Genomic DNA, 18,746 nt, shown 5'->3' with positions numbered 1-18,746 from the left:
TTTCAACTCTAATACCTTCTCTGTCTATAAATAGACACGAGAAGGTTAAAAAAGCACTTAGGGTACTTACCACTGTTAGGGGGTACTAAAAGATCCAACTTTTCTTGTGATAAATGAGGCCAAAAATTTTTTATTGCAACACGTAGTTCATCGTCTGCTTGATCTTGTTCAGCAACTGTTCAGAAACAGATACATGGTAAACATGTGTTAATATGTCAGCTCCACTTCTTTCGTGTTTTAGATTTTGTTTTTATTGTTATGCACAAATACATGAATAAGCATTGCATGTCAGAGGGTAGGTTCAGCCAACAGGTGATGTGGGACATTTCAAAAATGCAGTCAGGAAAAAACTTCACATTTTTTTCGGAGAATTTTCAGTGACACGTACTTGGCAAGATGGAGGAAGTTGGTGTAGAGATATCCTCAGCTAATAACTTTATCCAAAAAAGCCAAACAAGTATTGTGTTTTGTACACACAAAGGTGGACAAATATTGTAGGTGTTCAGTTTTTGAATAAATACTTGTTGAAAGACTTGTAAATATACTTGTAAATATACAAAATCATGATTATTTTGAGTGCAGATAGTTCTTATGTGACATCTCTGTGTACTTTTCACCCTCGTTATATATAGTACAATATTTAAGTATTTATTCTTGCACTGTAAATCCTTGTCTTGAAAGCACCGCTATCAAATGACATGCAAGATTGTAACTTCTTTGAGAGTGCAGAGTGGAATCTATGTGTCTACTTGATGTTATCTAAATTCAATGTGGCATTCTTCTGTCAGTTTCCACGCACTGTGATAATCTCTTTTGCATACCTTTCACTATCTTGATGTTGAGGGCAGTACGGATCAGCGCCATCAGAGTTGTTGTGAAATGAACAGTTTTGTCTTCAGAGACTGGCATGTTCATCCGAATAAGTCTCTGCAAAAGAGAACACGCATGAAAATCATCAAAGTTCAATGTCTCCAAGAGGTAAAAATTTGACTGCTAAATGACGAATTGTTAACAGAACATGAACTTGCTAAAAGTAGGTTTGTATGAAAAAACAGTTCGTGAATGCTGCCTATGTAAACCAGTGGCTATTACACTTTCATAATTCTTATCATGGATCTCCATATACACTGTTTATATAAACCAGGCTTGAAAACAATATTTCAGCACAAACTCTCATGCTTACCTTATATGCCACCTTGTATGGACACTTTTTGCCAAAGCCAACGGGCGGGGTCATGTTCCTCAGCATTTCATACATATCTGTGTACAGTATTCTCCCTCTGAAAACAAAAGAAAACATGGCGTAATTACGTGCAATTTTGTTGATTGAATCTCCAAACCAAAGGTATCATTCTACAGAGGGCAAGTCTTGGGGATTTATTGATATATGTCCAAGTACCCTGCTGGAACACCGAATGGCTCAGCCTTGGCCCAAGACTTGCTGATCCTATGTGAATGCACAATTGGATATACAAAATGTGACACAAACCATACTGTCTTTTCTACAAGCTGTAGCAGCTGAATTTGTCTTCATATAGTCTGGGTACATTTCAAATATTCAATAAGGTGCACCATATACCATGAATATTTGTATCAAATGAGACCATGCAGAAGAGTACAGTCAGTTAGGTCCAGTGACACGGGGCAATTCCATATTGAATTCTATGCCGGTACTGGGCAGGAAAGCTAGTATTGCAAATAACGATGTCTTGAGATCAGGATTTCAAGAGCCCAATTTTTTATGTTTCTGTCACAGTGAATATTTTTTACAGACTATGACTGATTGCAACTGATCCAGGTAAGTTTATTACAATCGGTATCTGGACCAGAAGATCATGAAAATAGCAGGATGATTTGATTAAGCCTGCCCCCAGCCAGTATCTGGACATGATGATCATGAATGTGCCTTACCTGGCAGCTGGATCATAGTCAGACCACACACGCACGTACTCATCCAGATGATGAGCACCAAGGATTGATGCGTCTCTTGTTAAATAGTCAAAGTTGTCCATAATGACAGCAACAAACAGGTTAAGCATCTACGAATCAAGCAGTTCAATTTTATATCAGATTATGAAGAGAATCTCGAGGAGTTGTCATGAGGTATAGTATGTTCATATACAGACTGCCAACATCACAACTACTCAACCTTTTTCCAGATGTGGGAAACTTTGACACTTAATTTAGCAAATAGTATTAGCTTTAATAAGAACCAAAATGACTGCTTAGAAATGATGAAAAAAATTGTAATTTTCTGGTACAGCCTGTCTGCAGTCTGAAATGTTGCCAGAAAGTTTGATTTCAGGTAGAATGTGCCTTAGGACAGCTTTTTCTGACCCTAAATTTTTTAATTTTGTTCAGGTTTGCCACTTGTGAAGGCTAATTTTAAAGCCTGGCCATCATTCACTTACGTAGTGCCGGGAAGAAAATTAAGAAACAGGGCACGGAAAGCACTCATGATTTTACTACAGCATTTATGTATTACACATTATCATATTGTAGTCTATATTATCATATTAATATTATGTTGATCAATTTTTGTTTACAATGTGACAGATTCTGGTTAAAAATTCAGGTGCATTAAACTAAGTTGGGGTATCTATGTCATGTCAAAACCAAACACAAACCTCTGGTAAAAGTTGTGAGGCTAAACTGCACATGCAAACTGAGTAACATGTTAATGTCAAACTCTCAAATCAATTTTTATCTCTTCAAACTTAACAGCAAAATGTTACACTTTTTAAATGATGTTAAAATTGGACCATTTACTTGAAATGCAAGTGTCCAACAAATTATGCTGCGTAAAGATAGCGTACACCTTCAATATCCTGCTTGAATTGTCAGGATTTTTTTCTTCAACAGAATATCCACTATGAAAATACACAGATTTAAATTTGAAATCAGAGACTTGCAATCACCTCTAATGTTTAAAATGAAGTAACGTCTGCAAAAGTATATTCTTCACATGATCTGAAATATTTGAATTGTTTTTGTGTTTTCTTGAAAATGGATAGTGGTGCTTTCATATACTTTTTTGATAAAACATGATGGTCAGGAAGAGAAGGAAAATCTCTCAGGTGTACCCTATCTTTGAGCAAAACACAAGAAATGTCAGTACGTGGTAACACTATTCAAAGCACTCTCGTTTTTTAGAAATTAAAAGGAAAAAGTCAAAAACCAGATATTAAAGTTCTTGTTAGTGGAAATGTGCAAAAGGCAGACAAAAAGACGTCCGATCAGTGTGATCAGGACAGAAAGAAACAAGACTTACCAGAAATGAGCTCATGAAGAAAAAGCTTACGAAGTAAATGTAAGAGATGTTAGACCCACAGTCGCCAGGTCCCATACCAGTCTTTGGGTCGCAATCTACCCCTGATATGCATGCTAGCATGATCTCTTGCCATGCTTCCCCTGTGCAACACCTATTGAGAACACAGGGATAGGGTGCAGAAGGGAGAGAGAGAGAGAGAGAATACAGTAGAAAAAACCCATGCATGAGTCAGACATGTCACATAACAGCCCTGTGTCTTTCACATGATCAGCATGTGACTTTTCGGTCATACGATATCATGCGTGTGTTTTTGTGTGTTGCTTTTTGAAAACGTGAACTTGTACTGGTGGAAATTGTCTCAGAGTGTGGAGATAGGAATGCAGCTTGAGTATTTATTTACTGTTCCGTGTGGCTGGACAGAGTGATTTGCCTAGAAAAGTGAAAAGCATTACATCATCAGTAAGGAAAAAAGAGTTTTATAGGTAAGCCTGTGTATATATATGAGTGCGAGAGAAGCCTTTTAGACAGCGTGACCTAGCTGCCGCCCAGTGGTTTACACGTACTGCTTGCTGCAGACCACTGGTTCATTCACCATCAGATGGCACTTACCAAGAAAGACATGAGAAAGACAAAGGTGATAAAATACACATAGGTGAAGTCGGAGCCACAGGAATTCTCCGGGTAGCCTGTGGTCGGTGCACATGGACGATTACCCTTACAATCCATCATGATTAACTGCCAGGCTTCTCCTGTTGCACATCTGAAAATGTTGTTGACAATGTAACAGCGAGAAAACAACAGCAAAACAAGATGACAAACATACAAATTGTCAACAAAGCAACAGAATGCATGGCAGTACTTGCACGGAGTTAGAATGCATCTTCAATGAAATATGTTCCATTAATAAATATGTCAACTCATACATTCATTATCAATTTCGTTTGATGAACAAAAACCTAGCATTTTTATACTTTAGGATATGCACAAGTAGTAAACAACTTATGATGGCGTTGTACATAACTCAGTGTATTTTGCTCAAGATCATTGTTTTGCAAAGATTCAGTCAACCTTCATGAATTTATTGACCCAAGATTAAAATATTGGTCGGGTTCGCCTCTCAGCAAGACAAGTAGTCATAAGTTGGACGACAAAGGAGTGTAAATTTATGCAAATAACCTGATCTCCTGGCTTCTTTTTTCTCCCGTTTTCAACATTTACAAAAAAACTGAACTCCACCCTGGCCGAGTCAAGTTTGTTAAATTTTCACATAGTATATAACAAATTCAAACCACAATTTTGTTTGGCAATCAAGTTCTTAAATTTTGGATATAAGTTATTTCAATTTTGCTTATCATTATATTTTAATCACTTTTTGAATGTCAGTCTTTCAACCTGTGCCATTTCAGAATACCAAGAGCTAATGCAGAACAAAATTGAAATTTTTTTCTAAATATACTCGTTTCATACGACACATTAAATTTCATAAAGTTGTGTCAACTATTACTTGAACTGTTGTCACAAATACCAAAATTGAGGTTTTCTGCCTAAATATGTACCCCCTTCATCCTTTGAGTAAATTATTGCTACCATACTAAACTCTAGATTCTCTGCTTTTTGAAAATATATAGTGGGGAGTGGGGGGGGGGGAGTTCCTGCCATTTGTGATGAGAAATTTGCTTTGAAAAAAGGGCTGAGTGCAAAGCCACCTTGACTAAGAGGTACATGTAAAGTCATGATTCAAGTTCAGTTTGATAACCAGACTGGGTTAAACATCGTTTTTTTTTCAGTCACTACAAATGGACATACACTGCTGGCAAAGTGCTTTCAGCAGAAGCAATGAACAGACGATCCAACAAAAATCCTCGGCTGTTAACGGTAAAACAGATTCACACACTTATTAAAGCACAACACATAACACCTAACAGACAGGGGAAGTGGTCTTCCTGTTGTTCATGTATTACCTGAAAGTGTTCAACTTGATAATTATACTCAACCAGCTGAATTTCAAACAAAAAGATTGTGACAGCTGCTCAAAGGCCTGATAATTTTTTTTTCATGCTTGCATCATAAATGCAAGTTGTTGAAGTAAAGTTTGTATGAAGAACTTAATTTTCATGCAATTTTCAAATGCCCCAAAACTCAACAATGTACTAAAGAACAGACTGTAGGTACTTTTTATGAAGTGACTACCTTGAAAAAGAAGACAAAGATAATCTTTAATGTTTTCAATCAAACTTTTAAGTCATGATTCTGTGCTCTGGTTTTCATTAATGTAGACATGAGTCACAGATTGTTTATCATGGGTCACTACCATTTTGATGAAGTTCTAAAATCTAGACATAACTTGAAAGTAAGAGATTTGATAGTCTCCATGTACAAGCCATGTCTACATGTAGTCAATTGACAAATGAAACTGCAGATAAATGCATTGTCTATGCACTCTTTGATCAACTTGATGTCTTGATATATTCCCAAAGCCATTACAGTCATCAGAACTCTGATTCTCACACACTTGTCTGCCAATAAACTGATAAAAGTTTTGAAACATGCAACCAACAATTTGTAGACTGATGCACATCTTTTACATTGTACATGAATACACATTGTTTGTTTCCCATTAAACATGCGATGAATTTGTTGGTAGAAAAATCAAATCAAATAAAACAATGAAAAATCCCATTTGCATAGGGCTGTTCGCAATTGACATCATTGTCTGCTTATTAATATGCAAAAATAAATATTTGTCTGCATTTTTTAGATTACACTTTTGGAAATCACGCATGGAAGAATGACGAGAATACAACTTATTAGGTGACTGCTAATATTACAATGAATACTGTTAAAAGACATTTAACAGTTCAGACTACAAGCTGCTACATCAGCCACATATACAACACTGACAACCAGGAAATGCGAACAGAGCTCTTCATTTGCAACTTTGTATCTCTGGTGCTTCGATCCCTACTCCCCTAAAGCAGTATAGGTCTAACCTTGTACGTATCACAGCACACATTCCTGAGAGACAAAGCTTACAGCCTGCATTTCAATATGTTGCGAGACGACTTTACAGGAAAGGAAAGTTTTCATTTGAACACACCTTGAGAAAACCTCTCCGGGTGTTGACCAAAAAAGCCTTACCTGAACAGAAGCAACACTGATTGGCCAAAGTTTTGGAAATTATTATGTCTGTTGATCTGTGAGTCATCTGACAACTGTATTGCACCAAACATCTGTCGAGAGATAAGTGACAGTGAGCTTTGAAGTGTGTTCATCCGTGGGAACCGTTCTTGTTGCTATCTCACTCGTGACAGCGGAGTGTCTACAGAGTTTTAAAAAGAATTGGCAACTAATAAGCAGTTGTCAACAATGCATGTGTTGCGTCGTTTCTCCTGCGTTGTGAAGGTGTCACTGCTTGTTCAAATCTTACAATGCCTTTGTAGCATTTAATATTTGAAACATTTTGTTCGCCGTTGTGTTTTTCATGGATTGAAAAAATCAATATTAAACCTGAGCTCCCCCAACTTACCTGCATTCCAATAATTGCATAGATGAAAAATAACATAGCTATAAGAAGACAAACATAGGGTAACGCCTGCAGGAAAAGAACATAAAGTAGATTGGGTTAGATTTGACATTTATTTATAGGTTCTATGCTTAGCTTGGTACAATTTTTATTGGGAAGTTTTAGTATTGTTAATGAAATGGTTACATAACTGCATACCTGCATTTCCACATTTGTTTGTGAAAACACACACAGATGTAAAAATCAATATCATATTTTTCCAATGTTTTTAGATAAAATGATTAATATGATATTGCCCTGACACAAATATGGAACTTTTAAATTTTGTCACACACTGTTGTGTTTTTAACAGAAGGCCAAGGTGACATGCAATTACCTTAAATGATTGTATAAACGTCCACAGGAGAATCCTTATGGTGTACCCTTGTCGCAGCAGTTTTATCAACCTGGCAGCTCTGAACAGTCTCAGAAAGCTAAGGTTTATGAAGTTATTCTGTACAGGAACAAGAAGATGCAGAGATTGATAGCAAAATATAAAACATACTGTCTTCACACACCAATGTAGAATTCAAAGTAAAAAAGTTAAATATAATAAAAGCATGCATTTTGATAGCGTGTATGCAGGATGAAACGATGAGAAATAGTGCTCTCATGAATGTGAATGATATCAAAGACAAGCTACGGAAATCTTCTAAACATGAAAAATGACAAAAGTGGAAATAAAAATGAAATACATGATAAGTCTCTTACAGCTAGCTTTGATAGAATACAAGTTTAGATATTTCTATCATTTGATCATTTTTTTCTCATTGGTGCATTTCATTTTTACTTCTTGATCAGTGAGGAGAAAATTTCTGATTTTAACGAGAGTGGAGTAATATTTTAGCTGTCACTGTTAGTTTATGTGAGGTTGCAATTTTTCCTACTGTCTACAACTATTTTCAAATTGTCATTGCCTAGACCATCCTGAGACCTTGGAAAAAACCCTACTTATGTCAGACCTACAGGTGTGGTGGCGCCACACATTGACAAGAAGCGTTATATACAAAACATGGAGCACATTGTCTTAGCGTAAATTTAGTTGAAATCTCTTCAGGTCCAGTTTATTTTTTTGGAAAAAAGAAGTAATTATCATTGGTGCTGGAATCTGGAGTGGACAGTGAAACTTTCATCAGAATGGAACAAAAACTGGAAACATGAGAAAAGCTGTAAGCGTTTTTTTTTGCAAACCATGGATTAGCTGGCATGATTGGTCACTGGGGAAAACCCACCCTTTTCACGACCATGTATTGACAGTGGCAAATTTTTCAAGTAATTGTTTTCACTGATGCATAAGTAGTTTTCTGATGGTCTCAGGATAGGAGCAAAATCACTCATGTTGTGCAATAGAATTGAACTTTTTATGCTACAGTATTATTTATCACATATTTTTGTTAGTCTTTTCCTTTTTAAGTTAGTATATAATCATTCAAGATTTCAAAATCATATTTAGCACAATTCAAAAATTTGAAGTAGAGCATCGATGTTATAGGCATTTCACACCAACAGCAGATTTTTTGCGAAGATTTAATAGAAATTAGGAAAGTTGGCAAATATTAATACCAGTTGCAACCATTCAATCCTTTTTATATATCAGTTTTTGGATTTATACTAAAACCGAATGGGGTTAATCAAGTAACGACTGACATTTTATAATCCAGTCATTGTTCACAGAGATTAATATTCAGGTATTTTTGACAAACTGACATATCTGAGGGTTACAGTTCCTAGTTTTGGAAAATATTAAATGACAGTTTCTTCATTTCAAAAGACAGATGGTGAGGTCTAAAATACATGTCAGTACAGAAGACTATGATTCACAATGGAGAATTCCGATGACTCGTTTTTGGGAAAATAGAAGATACAAATGGGTTTGTCTTAGTGCCACATATTGCATTTAATAGGAGCAAATATCAGCCACTTTTGGTTAAAAAATCTTTGCCAAAGGTAAAATTTGCTGGTATGTCAAGAGTTTCATAGTATCACTGTAATGAATAAAATGCAAATGTTCAAACACACAGGTACAAAAAAGATGAATTTTTGATGAAATTTAGAAGTTAGAAAGGACTTTGTCAATTGAAGGGACTTGAATGGCTGCCTACTATGCTAAATTCATCTGTGAATTTTTATCCAAAAAGCATTTAAAATAACAAAAGAGAGGATATATTGGTGACACCCTTCATGTTAACAGTTAGAAAGGAAAATATTAGAAACAAAAATATCTAAAATACGAACAAAAAAAATTGAACGCACACTACATGCTTGATGATCAAAAATCACCACTATTAATAAGAATCATGCAACGTTTTGCAAGAGTTATTATTTATGGCAATCGGACCACGACAAAACAAAATGATAGCGCTCGGCAAATATATAAACAACTGCAACTTGATGGATGGTAACTAAAATGCACATTATCAGTGTTAACACCACAGCACCTCATACCACATACCACAAACGTAAAACTCGAAAAGCATTTTTGTTATTTTTAAAACTTGACTGGTGAGAGTATGTACATACACACACAATGAATTAGTACCATTTACGTTATGTTAATATTCAATGCCATTTTACCATATAACTGATACAAAAATTATGCGTTACAATATAAAGACAAATCCTTTTTTTTTAGTTTTTGTAAGTATTCAGCACCCACGCACGAGTATGTTAGTTTCTATGCTTTTGGAATCAAATTAAAGACAACTGAGAGAACATAAAAAAAAAAGAGAGGCAAAATTGGAGTGATGTTGGTGATTTGAAAAACTCAGACAGCCAAAATGGTGCAAGTATGTGCAATCTTGTGATCATGAACTAACACTCTAGGGATATTGCATGCTTACCGCCACGTCGCCCTAATGATAGGTAGACAGACATAGAGAAAGAGAGAAGAAAGGGAAAAAACATGCAAAACATCAGACACCACATCAATGTTGTGGAGATGGCATGCCAGAAAAGCAGACATTCTGTTGCCATGGTGATGGTACATTATCGATTTGAGCCCACACACTGTGTGAAAAAAGTCTTTTTTTTTTCTGTGGACAGTAAATGAACTACAGTTATCTTTGTGATTTTTTTTTGGTGTGATACAAGCTGGAAGAGGTGGCTGAGAGAGAGAAAGAGAGAGAAAGCTCAGAGTTAGAACAGATTTAGGTTAGACGAGGTTAAATAAAATTGTGATTTAAACAGTCGGTGGTGTGTGACCAGTGGGCTTGGGGTGAGACTGTGTGAAGTGGGCTTGGGGTGAGTTGGAATGTTGGTCTGTTTGCTGGTTGGCTGGTTTGTTTGTTTGTTTGTTTGTTTGTTACTCACTTGCACACTTTTATCCTGTATAGGGATGTTAATAACATAGAGAAGGAAGAAGACAGTGGTAAACAGTTAATGGGGAAGATTAGCGGGATGTGGGATTATCATGGGGAGGAGGCAAGGGTAGCACATTTGCTTGCTTGCTCAAAGGGGGGGGGGGGGGTTTCGTAACATTCAGCACATCTTTTCAGTATCCTCCAAAATGAATATCAGGGTCTGAATATCCCCCTTCAGGTGTTCCGGAATAACTCATTTTGGTAGGATGACTTATCAGATTTCATGTCTACAATAGTTGGGGAAATGCAAAAAATAGTCCCAAAATCATGGAATGTCGTCTGGGTATAATCCTAACAAAAATTACAAACTGATACACTGTAACAGAAGTATGCAAGTTGAGATGTTTGCTCGATCATAAAACACAGTCAATTTCTGTCAACTGTAAAGAGCAAGGGACATTAGTCATGATGGACAAAGACATCCAGACATGAATCCAGAAATAATGAAATTGTCATCTCAATGGGTTTTTTTCTTAGAAAGTGTTAAATTTTACATTAACCTGCCTCTGGTGTTTTTGATTAAACAATAAACATCTACAAAACAAACTGAAGATGAGCTTATTTGACAGACAAATGTTGGACTTTACTGATGAAAAAAAATTCTTTGAAATCTTGTAGTTCCAGAAAGGTATCAATGCAGGTTGTTTTTTGCCAGGACAGTGCACTACCAGAGTATTGCATTATTCAGCAGGGTTTTGGGAAAGTAGCTGGATTTGAGACTGTATCATGCCACAGAAGTGTTCGTGGAAAAGTTACTTCATAGAACTCAAACTCTGTGCTTTCTAGTTATGTACCAAAGACTACCAGTTCATTTTGTTTGTAAATCGACAATTGGGATGTCAAACTCAACTATCAAAAGATGGTCTAACCACTCAAAGCCACCGCAAAAATTCCAGGATTTTCAAGGAACTTTCAGCCACTTTTGAGGACTGTGTAAGTCAACAACACCATTTTCAAGATATTTCTACAAGCTATCATTTTTATATACCATTTTCCTTATCATTTTTAAGATATCATCACTGAATATCTTGTGTTTTTTTGAATATTGTGAATGAGCCGATTATCAATTTTCCAGGACATTCCGGGATTCAATTGCATTTAAAGGACTTTCCAGGCTTAAAAATTCAAGGACTTTGCAGGACTTTCCATGAGCACACGGATCCTGTCAAAATTAATGTGTACAAATAATCAACGCTTGGATGTTTTGTTTTGTTTTGTATGTGGGGGACTACATGTATAACATCGCTAAAATTTCACTGATATCCACATATCCCAGTAGTATGTTTTAGTGGAAAAAAGGCATGCACACTAAAACTAATCTGACTGAGGTCGTATTAGTCAAAGTGGAGGTTAATTTAAAAGTTGACCACAGCAGCTACACCTAATAGGAAAAAATGTATTTGAAGAAGTTGTGGCTGTCTCAATGGCTGTTATTGTGTCATTAAACTGCTTCTGATGAGTTGGTCATTACTTCTATTGATCTGAGACAGCATTCTCCCAGTGTTCGAAATTTGTGGAAAATATCAACCAGTCACCAGGACTGGTAACTTCAAAAAGTTGCCTGTCCTGCCAAAAACTTACCAGTCCTGATACTGCGATTACTTTTATGTGCCTAAGTATTTTGTTTTGCGCTGTTGAGTAGGATGAATTTACGGGAAAGAAAACTGTCTTGCCATAAAATTTGAATGGGAGCCCGGAGAAAAAATAGCAGACATAGTTTTAAAGAAGACTCCCCACACTAAAGTCAACCTGTCCGCCGGACTGGTAACTTTTTTATTTTACAAGTCCTGCAGAAAAACAACCAGTCTCGGACTGCCGGACAGGTGTTATTTCGAACACTGATTCTCCCATGGGGCAATTGTAGAGTATAAATGGGCCTTTACTCATTAAATTCCATCCACACAAGAGGAGCTCATTTAAATAACAAAGGAACCTCTCTCGTCCTGCAAAGTCGCCAATTCCTTGAGAGAACAGGGTTCACACTTAATCTTCCTGTCTGCCACATGTTACAAAAAAAACCATTTCACTTTAAACATCTCTATTTTTGGTGCAAACATCAGACCCCATCTGTTTGTGTGGCAGTGCCTACAGTTTGATGTGGACAAAGTGAACTACAGTAAGAGTTACAAGCTATAACTGGATTTGTATAGCAGCAGTATAATTTGACTCTGACAATACCTAACATGTTTTGTGATTGAATTGTCCCAAGCCAAAATAGCATCAGTAATCCTGGTATGTACTTCGAACTACTACACATACAACCAACCATAAACAAATGTTGATGGATAGTTCTTTGTAGAAAATTCACTTGTAGCTCTCTCGGATGAAATTTATTTGCTCTTTGATGAGAAGGCTGTTCGGAGGTTGCAGCTTTAAAGTCTGTCATTCACACTTGCAAGTCCCAGCAGTTATATCTGTGATGGCCATATACAGGTACCGTAATTATCCGAGTATACGCCCAAGGTCCGGAGCATGTTATTTTCTTCATAAATTGGGGTGGGCAGTTACCCGGACCCCGCCCAGACATGTTAAAGAATGTTTGTATTCATTGTCAGCTAAAAGAAGGCAGAAAATGTGCAACATGTGCGACGTGGTGTAATACCGGTATATGCCATCAAATTTATCTGATGTCAAACACATAACAAACGGCCCTTTTAAGGGTCACAAAAAATTCTGAAAAGAGACCTACTGTTGCCAACAAAATATGTAAATGAATGAGACTTACGGTACATTGATTTCGAAATTTTTTGTTTCCCCCTCCCTCCCCCCCCCAAAAAAAAACAACCCTGAAAAGTCAGGGTGGGTGCTTGTTCAAACACGACCTCAATATGAAACTTTCCTAGAAAATTTGGAGTGGGCGCTTTCCCAAGCATGGGCCTTCACACAGATAAATGTGGCATAAACCTTGACCTTTGAACTTGAACTGAGCTGCGTGAAGCTCACGGCAGTATGTACGAAAATTTGCCATTTTTGTCATTAAAAGCACTCTGTTAAGAGAGAAAAAAACAGAAATGTTTCTGTATTTTCAGTGGGATTCTTTGAAAGAGTATACACATTACCTTGACACTGTCCTGTGGAGAAAAAGCTTTGTTTGGCATGAAAACATTGTAGAAAAATTCTCTTGTGAGGAATTAGCACAGAAACAAGTCACGCGGAAGGTTAATTGCATTTACTGTACTGGAAACTTCATCACACTGATTTCTGAATGTTGCAGAGATGGTGAAAAATATCAAACAGGCCACTTCCAGAATGTCACACTATTGGACACAGAACATGCAATACAATGATGGTAGTCAAGCAGTAAAGACTACAGCACAAGTCACACTTTTCCTACTTTTTGTTAAATATAGAAAAATACTTGAAAACCATCTCAATGATGGTTCCACAGGGGAGATTCTTGAAACCTGCTGCTTGTCATTTTTGAAAACCCCTGTAAATTGTATATCTCTCAGGGTTAAAACAAAATATGATACAGTGAACCAAATTTTTGTTGACTTGAACTTCAAAAAGATGTACAAAATCAGCTTGAGACTCTGAAGTGCATGTTATCTACCTGGACCATGGTCTGATCTGATGGGTCAAAAACATGTGCGATCAGTCCAAAGTGCAGGGCAGATAGCAGTGGATATCATGTGAGTCACATGGCAAATCCTACACACTGATTTGTGAGATTCATAAAATGTAAACCGGTATGACACTTACGCCAAATTCAGACACCAACACATCTGTCACACTACCGACCACTGTGATGAAATCAAATATGTTCCAGCCATCTCTGAAATAGTTCTGCAATGAAAAACAAAAATTGCACATTTGTCATCTATTTTCTCCTTTTTTGTGTAAAAATTGTAACTTCTTCACATTATTTGGATTGCCCGATCAATTTCATGTGCATCATTGTTGCCACTCAGACACCACAGAACAAATACAAAGTTGTTGGGAGACACTTAGTCCACTACCCAGCGTCCATAAAGTAAGCCCAGCTTATGACTTGGCAGCTATAGATGAATGTGATTGATTTTCAAGACGACACCAAACAAAATGCAAAATTGTCTCTCAGTTCAATCAGTCAAGTCACCCTAACTTGCCATAGCAAATTATGGTTCTATCCTACTTCATTATAACGTCTATCATCTGTGAGTAACATGGCAAATTACTGGTGATCATAAGTCAAATGAGTAAAATAAATGGGTAAGAATTATTGGTACATCTACAGTGAAAACACAAACTCTCAAAAGCTGACAAGTCATTGACGATGACATAGTCCCCTTTAATAAGTGAAAACTGTACTGATATGAGTCTCACTAAAGAAAACAAAGCTCCTCAGATCTTTGCTTTCACCATAATCATTTTGTTGTTCAGGTGAGAAATGGTCACCCCTATACACAGTTAATCTATCAAATTTGAGCATTTACATGGTAAACATACATAACAAAGTAGGGGCAGCTCTGTAAAGAGATAAACGTACTTGATTAATCCAACAGAACAGCTTGAAGTGTACATAGACAAGAGATAAATTACTCTATTACGGCAACTGCTAAGTTGGTTTGATTGTACAGATATACTATTGCCTAGGGTCAGCCAATTCCAGTATTGAAATCTATTGAACAGATATTTTGTGTCATGTCATCATTAATCATCTCTCACTGAAGTCAAAAGCTAATACTGAGAATCCACATGATTTTACAACAACTGTTACGGTGGCGGCAGACAGGAGTTCCAACATTTCTTTAACTTGATATATGTATGTATGTTAAGTTGCATTTTATATATAGTCACCACTTACCCTGGGACCAAACGCTATCTGTTTTAGTATACATTCTATGGTGAACATGACCGTGAAACCAATATTCATGTATTTCAGTAGGGCCGTGTACTCATCAGGTTGGTTGTGGTACTGAGGAAGAAATGAAAACGCGCAAGAGTCAGATTGCCTTGCTATGAATACACAATGACCTTTCTGGCATTGGCATTTGCTATATGTCACTGCACTACAATTTAATTACAAAACAACCTTTCACTCAAAGGTGCATGAATCCTGAGACTGAAAGATCCGTTGCTCAAAGGCACTCTCTATATGCTCCGCCCCTTAACCCTTTGAGTGCTGTAATTTTCCCACCATAATTTTCAGTGTAACATTTTACATGAATTTTTCTGTAATTTTTGATAATTTTGGACCAAACGGACATAACATTTCAATGACTGCAATTTTTGACCAAAATCTTTTGGAAAAATCTGAAAAAACTTGTCTAGACCTGAGAAAAGTTGTTGGCTATGTCGTATTCTATAAAGGCAACAAAAGTTGACATTTGCCACTCAAAGGGTTAAGGAGAGCGTAGAGAGCATGGGGTTATGGACACAGGTTGGGTTAAGTTAGTATGCACTTTGAAAGTAAAAGACATAAACTTTTACTCAAACTTTCCTCAATGAAGACTTTATCACTCTCTTACCAAATCGGGAATAAAAATCAGGGGCCATCGTGTAAAATTTGGTACTAGAGAATCAAATTACCTTACATTTACTGATATTTGAAATTCAAAATGGCCACCACACCTGTGTTAAACTCTATGGAGAAATATATAATTTTCCATTTACATAAAAACTAAGACAGTGGAAATTTTTTCTCACTCCAAGAGCTTCCAATGAGCCCCAACAAGTGATAGATCAGAAATGAATGTCAAAATTTGAGAGTCCGAATATCTGTCCCCAAGGCGTATACTTCCTTGAGTGCCAAGTGGTATTGTCCTGGGGGTTAACTGTTCAAGAAACCCAGCTCCTGTTATCATTTCTTTTAATTTAACCCTTTCACCACCATGGTTTGTCCCAAATCCATTGTTTTCTATGGTAAAGTTGGACCTGTATACAGGGAACTGGGGGTGAAAGGGTTAAATCACTCTTGACAAATGGCAGTGGTGATAAGATCACAGAGGAGACGAGAAAACATAAGAGTACCTTCATCATGAGAATCACAGTGTTCAGGGCAATCAGCGTCATGATAAAATACTCAAAGTATGTCGACACAACTAGTTGCCAAATGCGGAACTTGATCGAGTTCTTATTGGTTGGCATGTAACGTTGCGTGGGTTTGGCATTGATACAGAATTCAATGCAAGCTTTCTGTAAGACAAAATAAAACACATTGGGAGAAATGGTTACTGGAAGATCATTTAGTGAATACTGAGTCTTGCAGTATAATTAGTGCAACAAACCCTACATGAAATAGTTCAATCACTGCCCTTTAAATTAATGCCTTAGAGAAGTACTGCTGACATTTGATAGAAAGCAGTGTGCATCACATTTTGATTAAGTTTCTTTGGAATTCATATCACACATGGAAGATCACACTGTATCAAGATATTGACATTTCCAGCAATTCTGGTTCAGATGTGGCCAGCATACATCTAAGACTGTCACATGTAGTCCCAGGTAACCCATGGGAACAGTTAGTTTGTTAAAAGACATTTTTTCAAGATGGCAGCATCAGCTATGGTAAAATGTGACAAATGTTGACATTTTCATCACATTGTTTTATTCACACCATTTTGTATCTAATTCCACTCCATACTATGGAATGTACTGCCTTCAGTGAGATCCATGAAACAACGGACAATGAAAAATATTGCAAAAGATTTTCTGTGTATCTGACCTGGTTCTTGTCAATGTCACCTTCGGCGTACTCCTGTTCACCTTGCTCTTGAAAGGTGATGATGATCAAGGCCACAAAGATGTTCACAAAGAAGAATGGAAAGACGATGAAATACACCACGTAGTAGATAGCCATCTCCTGCTTGTTATAGGGCAGTGGTCCCTGCCCTTCGTTGGTTGAATCCATAGACCACTTAAGAACGCTGAAACACACAATTTATAAAGAAATTCATTCACATTTCAAATATTATCGCAGGGTGTTCATGAATTTGTATTGTGTCAAATTTGGATTGATGTCAAATATGATGTCAGGGTGTCAAATTCTGATTGATGGTCAGCCACAGAGTTGGAGAAATTCACAGGTGTTTTGAATTTGTGGACGAGAAAACTATTTACTAAAAGATGCCTGTCGAGATCAGTGAAATCAGTGAAAAGACTGCATGGATATCCTACCCTGGCCATCCTTCTCCGGTCGACACAACAAACAATGTCAACATGGCGTTTATCACGTTATCATAGTTGAAATCTCGAACTTCCCATACACGATCTTCCACGCCAACGATCTCATCATCTTTGTACTTGAAGTATTGACCTCTGTAATGTGACGGAAAAATAGAAATTGTAAAAAAAGCTTAAATACGGAGGGGTTCTCTTATGTGTAACAATATCATTGAAAGTACTGTTTGTCGGCCATCTTGGCACTTTGCAGAGCTCCTTTCACTGTAGTTGCCTGTGGACAGGTCCAGATTCACCATTGAAAACATTGTGTTGTGTGCAATACTGGTGAGAAGGGCTGAATTTGTATGCAGCAAGTGGTTTGTTTGGGCACTGCAAAATAGTATGATATATTTTATGTGATTGCAATCTCTAGTAAGGGAAAACAAAGGATCTATTAATAAAAAACTTTCTGTAGGAGAAGTTACAGATGATAAGCTAACTAATCAATCATGCAACCGAACATGATAATTTAATAAGAATTTATAAACATCACAGACTGGGGTATTTATGTCCTGAAATTGACTTGGCAGTAAAGATGGCGACACTTTGGGATTACTAGGTCTACTGTGCAGCCAAGGAAAATAGAGCCTTACGTTAAAACGTGCCTCGGGGACAGATTTTCAAATTCAAACTTTTACAATGCTTTTTAGGTCTACCACTTGTAGGAGCTTATTTTGAAGTTCATGGAACAACAAAGGTTTGTCTCTGGGTTTACTTTGGCAAAAAGTAAAAAACTTCAGTTTTCCACCTAGAGTTAGCACATGGACGGCGGCCATTTTTAATTTCAGGTGTCTGTAAATATTTAGGTAATTAGTTTCTGTGGGACCAAATCTTACACGGTGGCCCCTGATATTTATATGTGATTTCAATGGGAAAGATTTGAAAGTTTCCTAAAAGAAAGTTTCAGCAGAAGGATCAGTTTTCAATTTCAAGGTATGTTCTACTTTCCATAACAGTATGATAGTTTTTTGTATGTACTAATATCCTGCAACAAGGGCCAAAATTTACTCACCGACACTCATGGGCATACATTTTGGCCTCATCGTTACAGTAGAAAAAACGACCCTTGTACAACTGTACGGCGACCACAGCAAAGATGAAATTAAACAGCATGTACACTATCAGGATGTTCAGTACATTCTTCAGTGAGTTGACCACACAATCAAATACAGCCTGAAAGACAAAAAGACAGTATCAAGAAATAGCTCACAAATGATGGATGAGGAAATTGGCAGTGGTCGGAGACTGACACCACAAAACTTTTTTGTCTGGACCTGTGAATTTACCGTGCCATAGCCGTTGGTCCTACAGACCAGTTATGATGGACTTGTACAATAAAACTACACAGCACTACAAAGCCCTCTGAAGAATCACACAATTATGTCTCCAAACACCAAAACTGAACAAAATA

General features: G+C 36.9%; 1 protein-coding gene across 1 annotated transcript in view; it reads right to left on the bottom strand.

The window, feature by feature from the left end:
• Nucleotides 1–18,746, bottom strand: part of LOC139113957 (voltage-dependent calcium channel type A subunit alpha-1-like) — a 65,395-nt gene that overhangs the window by 29,275 nt on the left and 17,374 nt on the right. Inside the window, exons 16-30 of the mRNA XM_070675431.1 lie at nucleotides 18,348–18,508; nucleotides 17,291–17,431; nucleotides 16,839–17,040; nucleotides 16,145–16,309; nucleotides 14,979–15,089; nucleotides 13,895–13,978; nucleotides 10,143–10,157; nucleotides 7,171–7,287; nucleotides 6,798–6,863; nucleotides 6,410–6,501; nucleotides 3,881–4,031; nucleotides 1,912–2,039; nucleotides 1,184–1,280; nucleotides 822–927; nucleotides 71–175 (exon numbers count right to left, since the gene is read on the bottom strand). Of these exons, the coding sequence (XP_070531532.1) occupies nucleotides 71–175; nucleotides 822–927; nucleotides 1,184–1,280; nucleotides 1,912–2,039; nucleotides 3,881–4,031; nucleotides 6,410–6,501; nucleotides 6,798–6,863; nucleotides 7,171–7,287; nucleotides 10,143–10,157; nucleotides 13,895–13,978; nucleotides 14,979–15,089; nucleotides 16,145–16,309; nucleotides 16,839–17,040; nucleotides 17,291–17,431; nucleotides 18,348–18,508 (1,741 nt within the window). The remainder of the gene's footprint in view (nucleotides 1–70; nucleotides 176–821; nucleotides 928–1,183; nucleotides 1,281–1,911; nucleotides 2,040–3,880; nucleotides 4,032–6,409; nucleotides 6,502–6,797; nucleotides 6,864–7,170; nucleotides 7,288–10,142; nucleotides 10,158–13,894; nucleotides 13,979–14,978; nucleotides 15,090–16,144; nucleotides 16,310–16,838; nucleotides 17,041–17,290; nucleotides 17,432–18,347; nucleotides 18,509–18,746) is intronic.

The sequence above is a fragment of the Ptychodera flava genome, chromosome 16, assembly GCF_041260155.1.
Source record: "Ptychodera flava strain L36383 chromosome 16, AS_Pfla_20210202, whole genome shotgun sequence".
In the NCBI taxonomy this organism is placed as follows: Eukaryota; Metazoa; Hemichordata; class Enteropneusta; family Ptychoderidae; genus Ptychodera; species Ptychodera flava.
The sequence above is the reverse complement of the archived record's forward strand: the minus strand, read 5'-3'. Positions and strand labels throughout refer to the sequence as shown.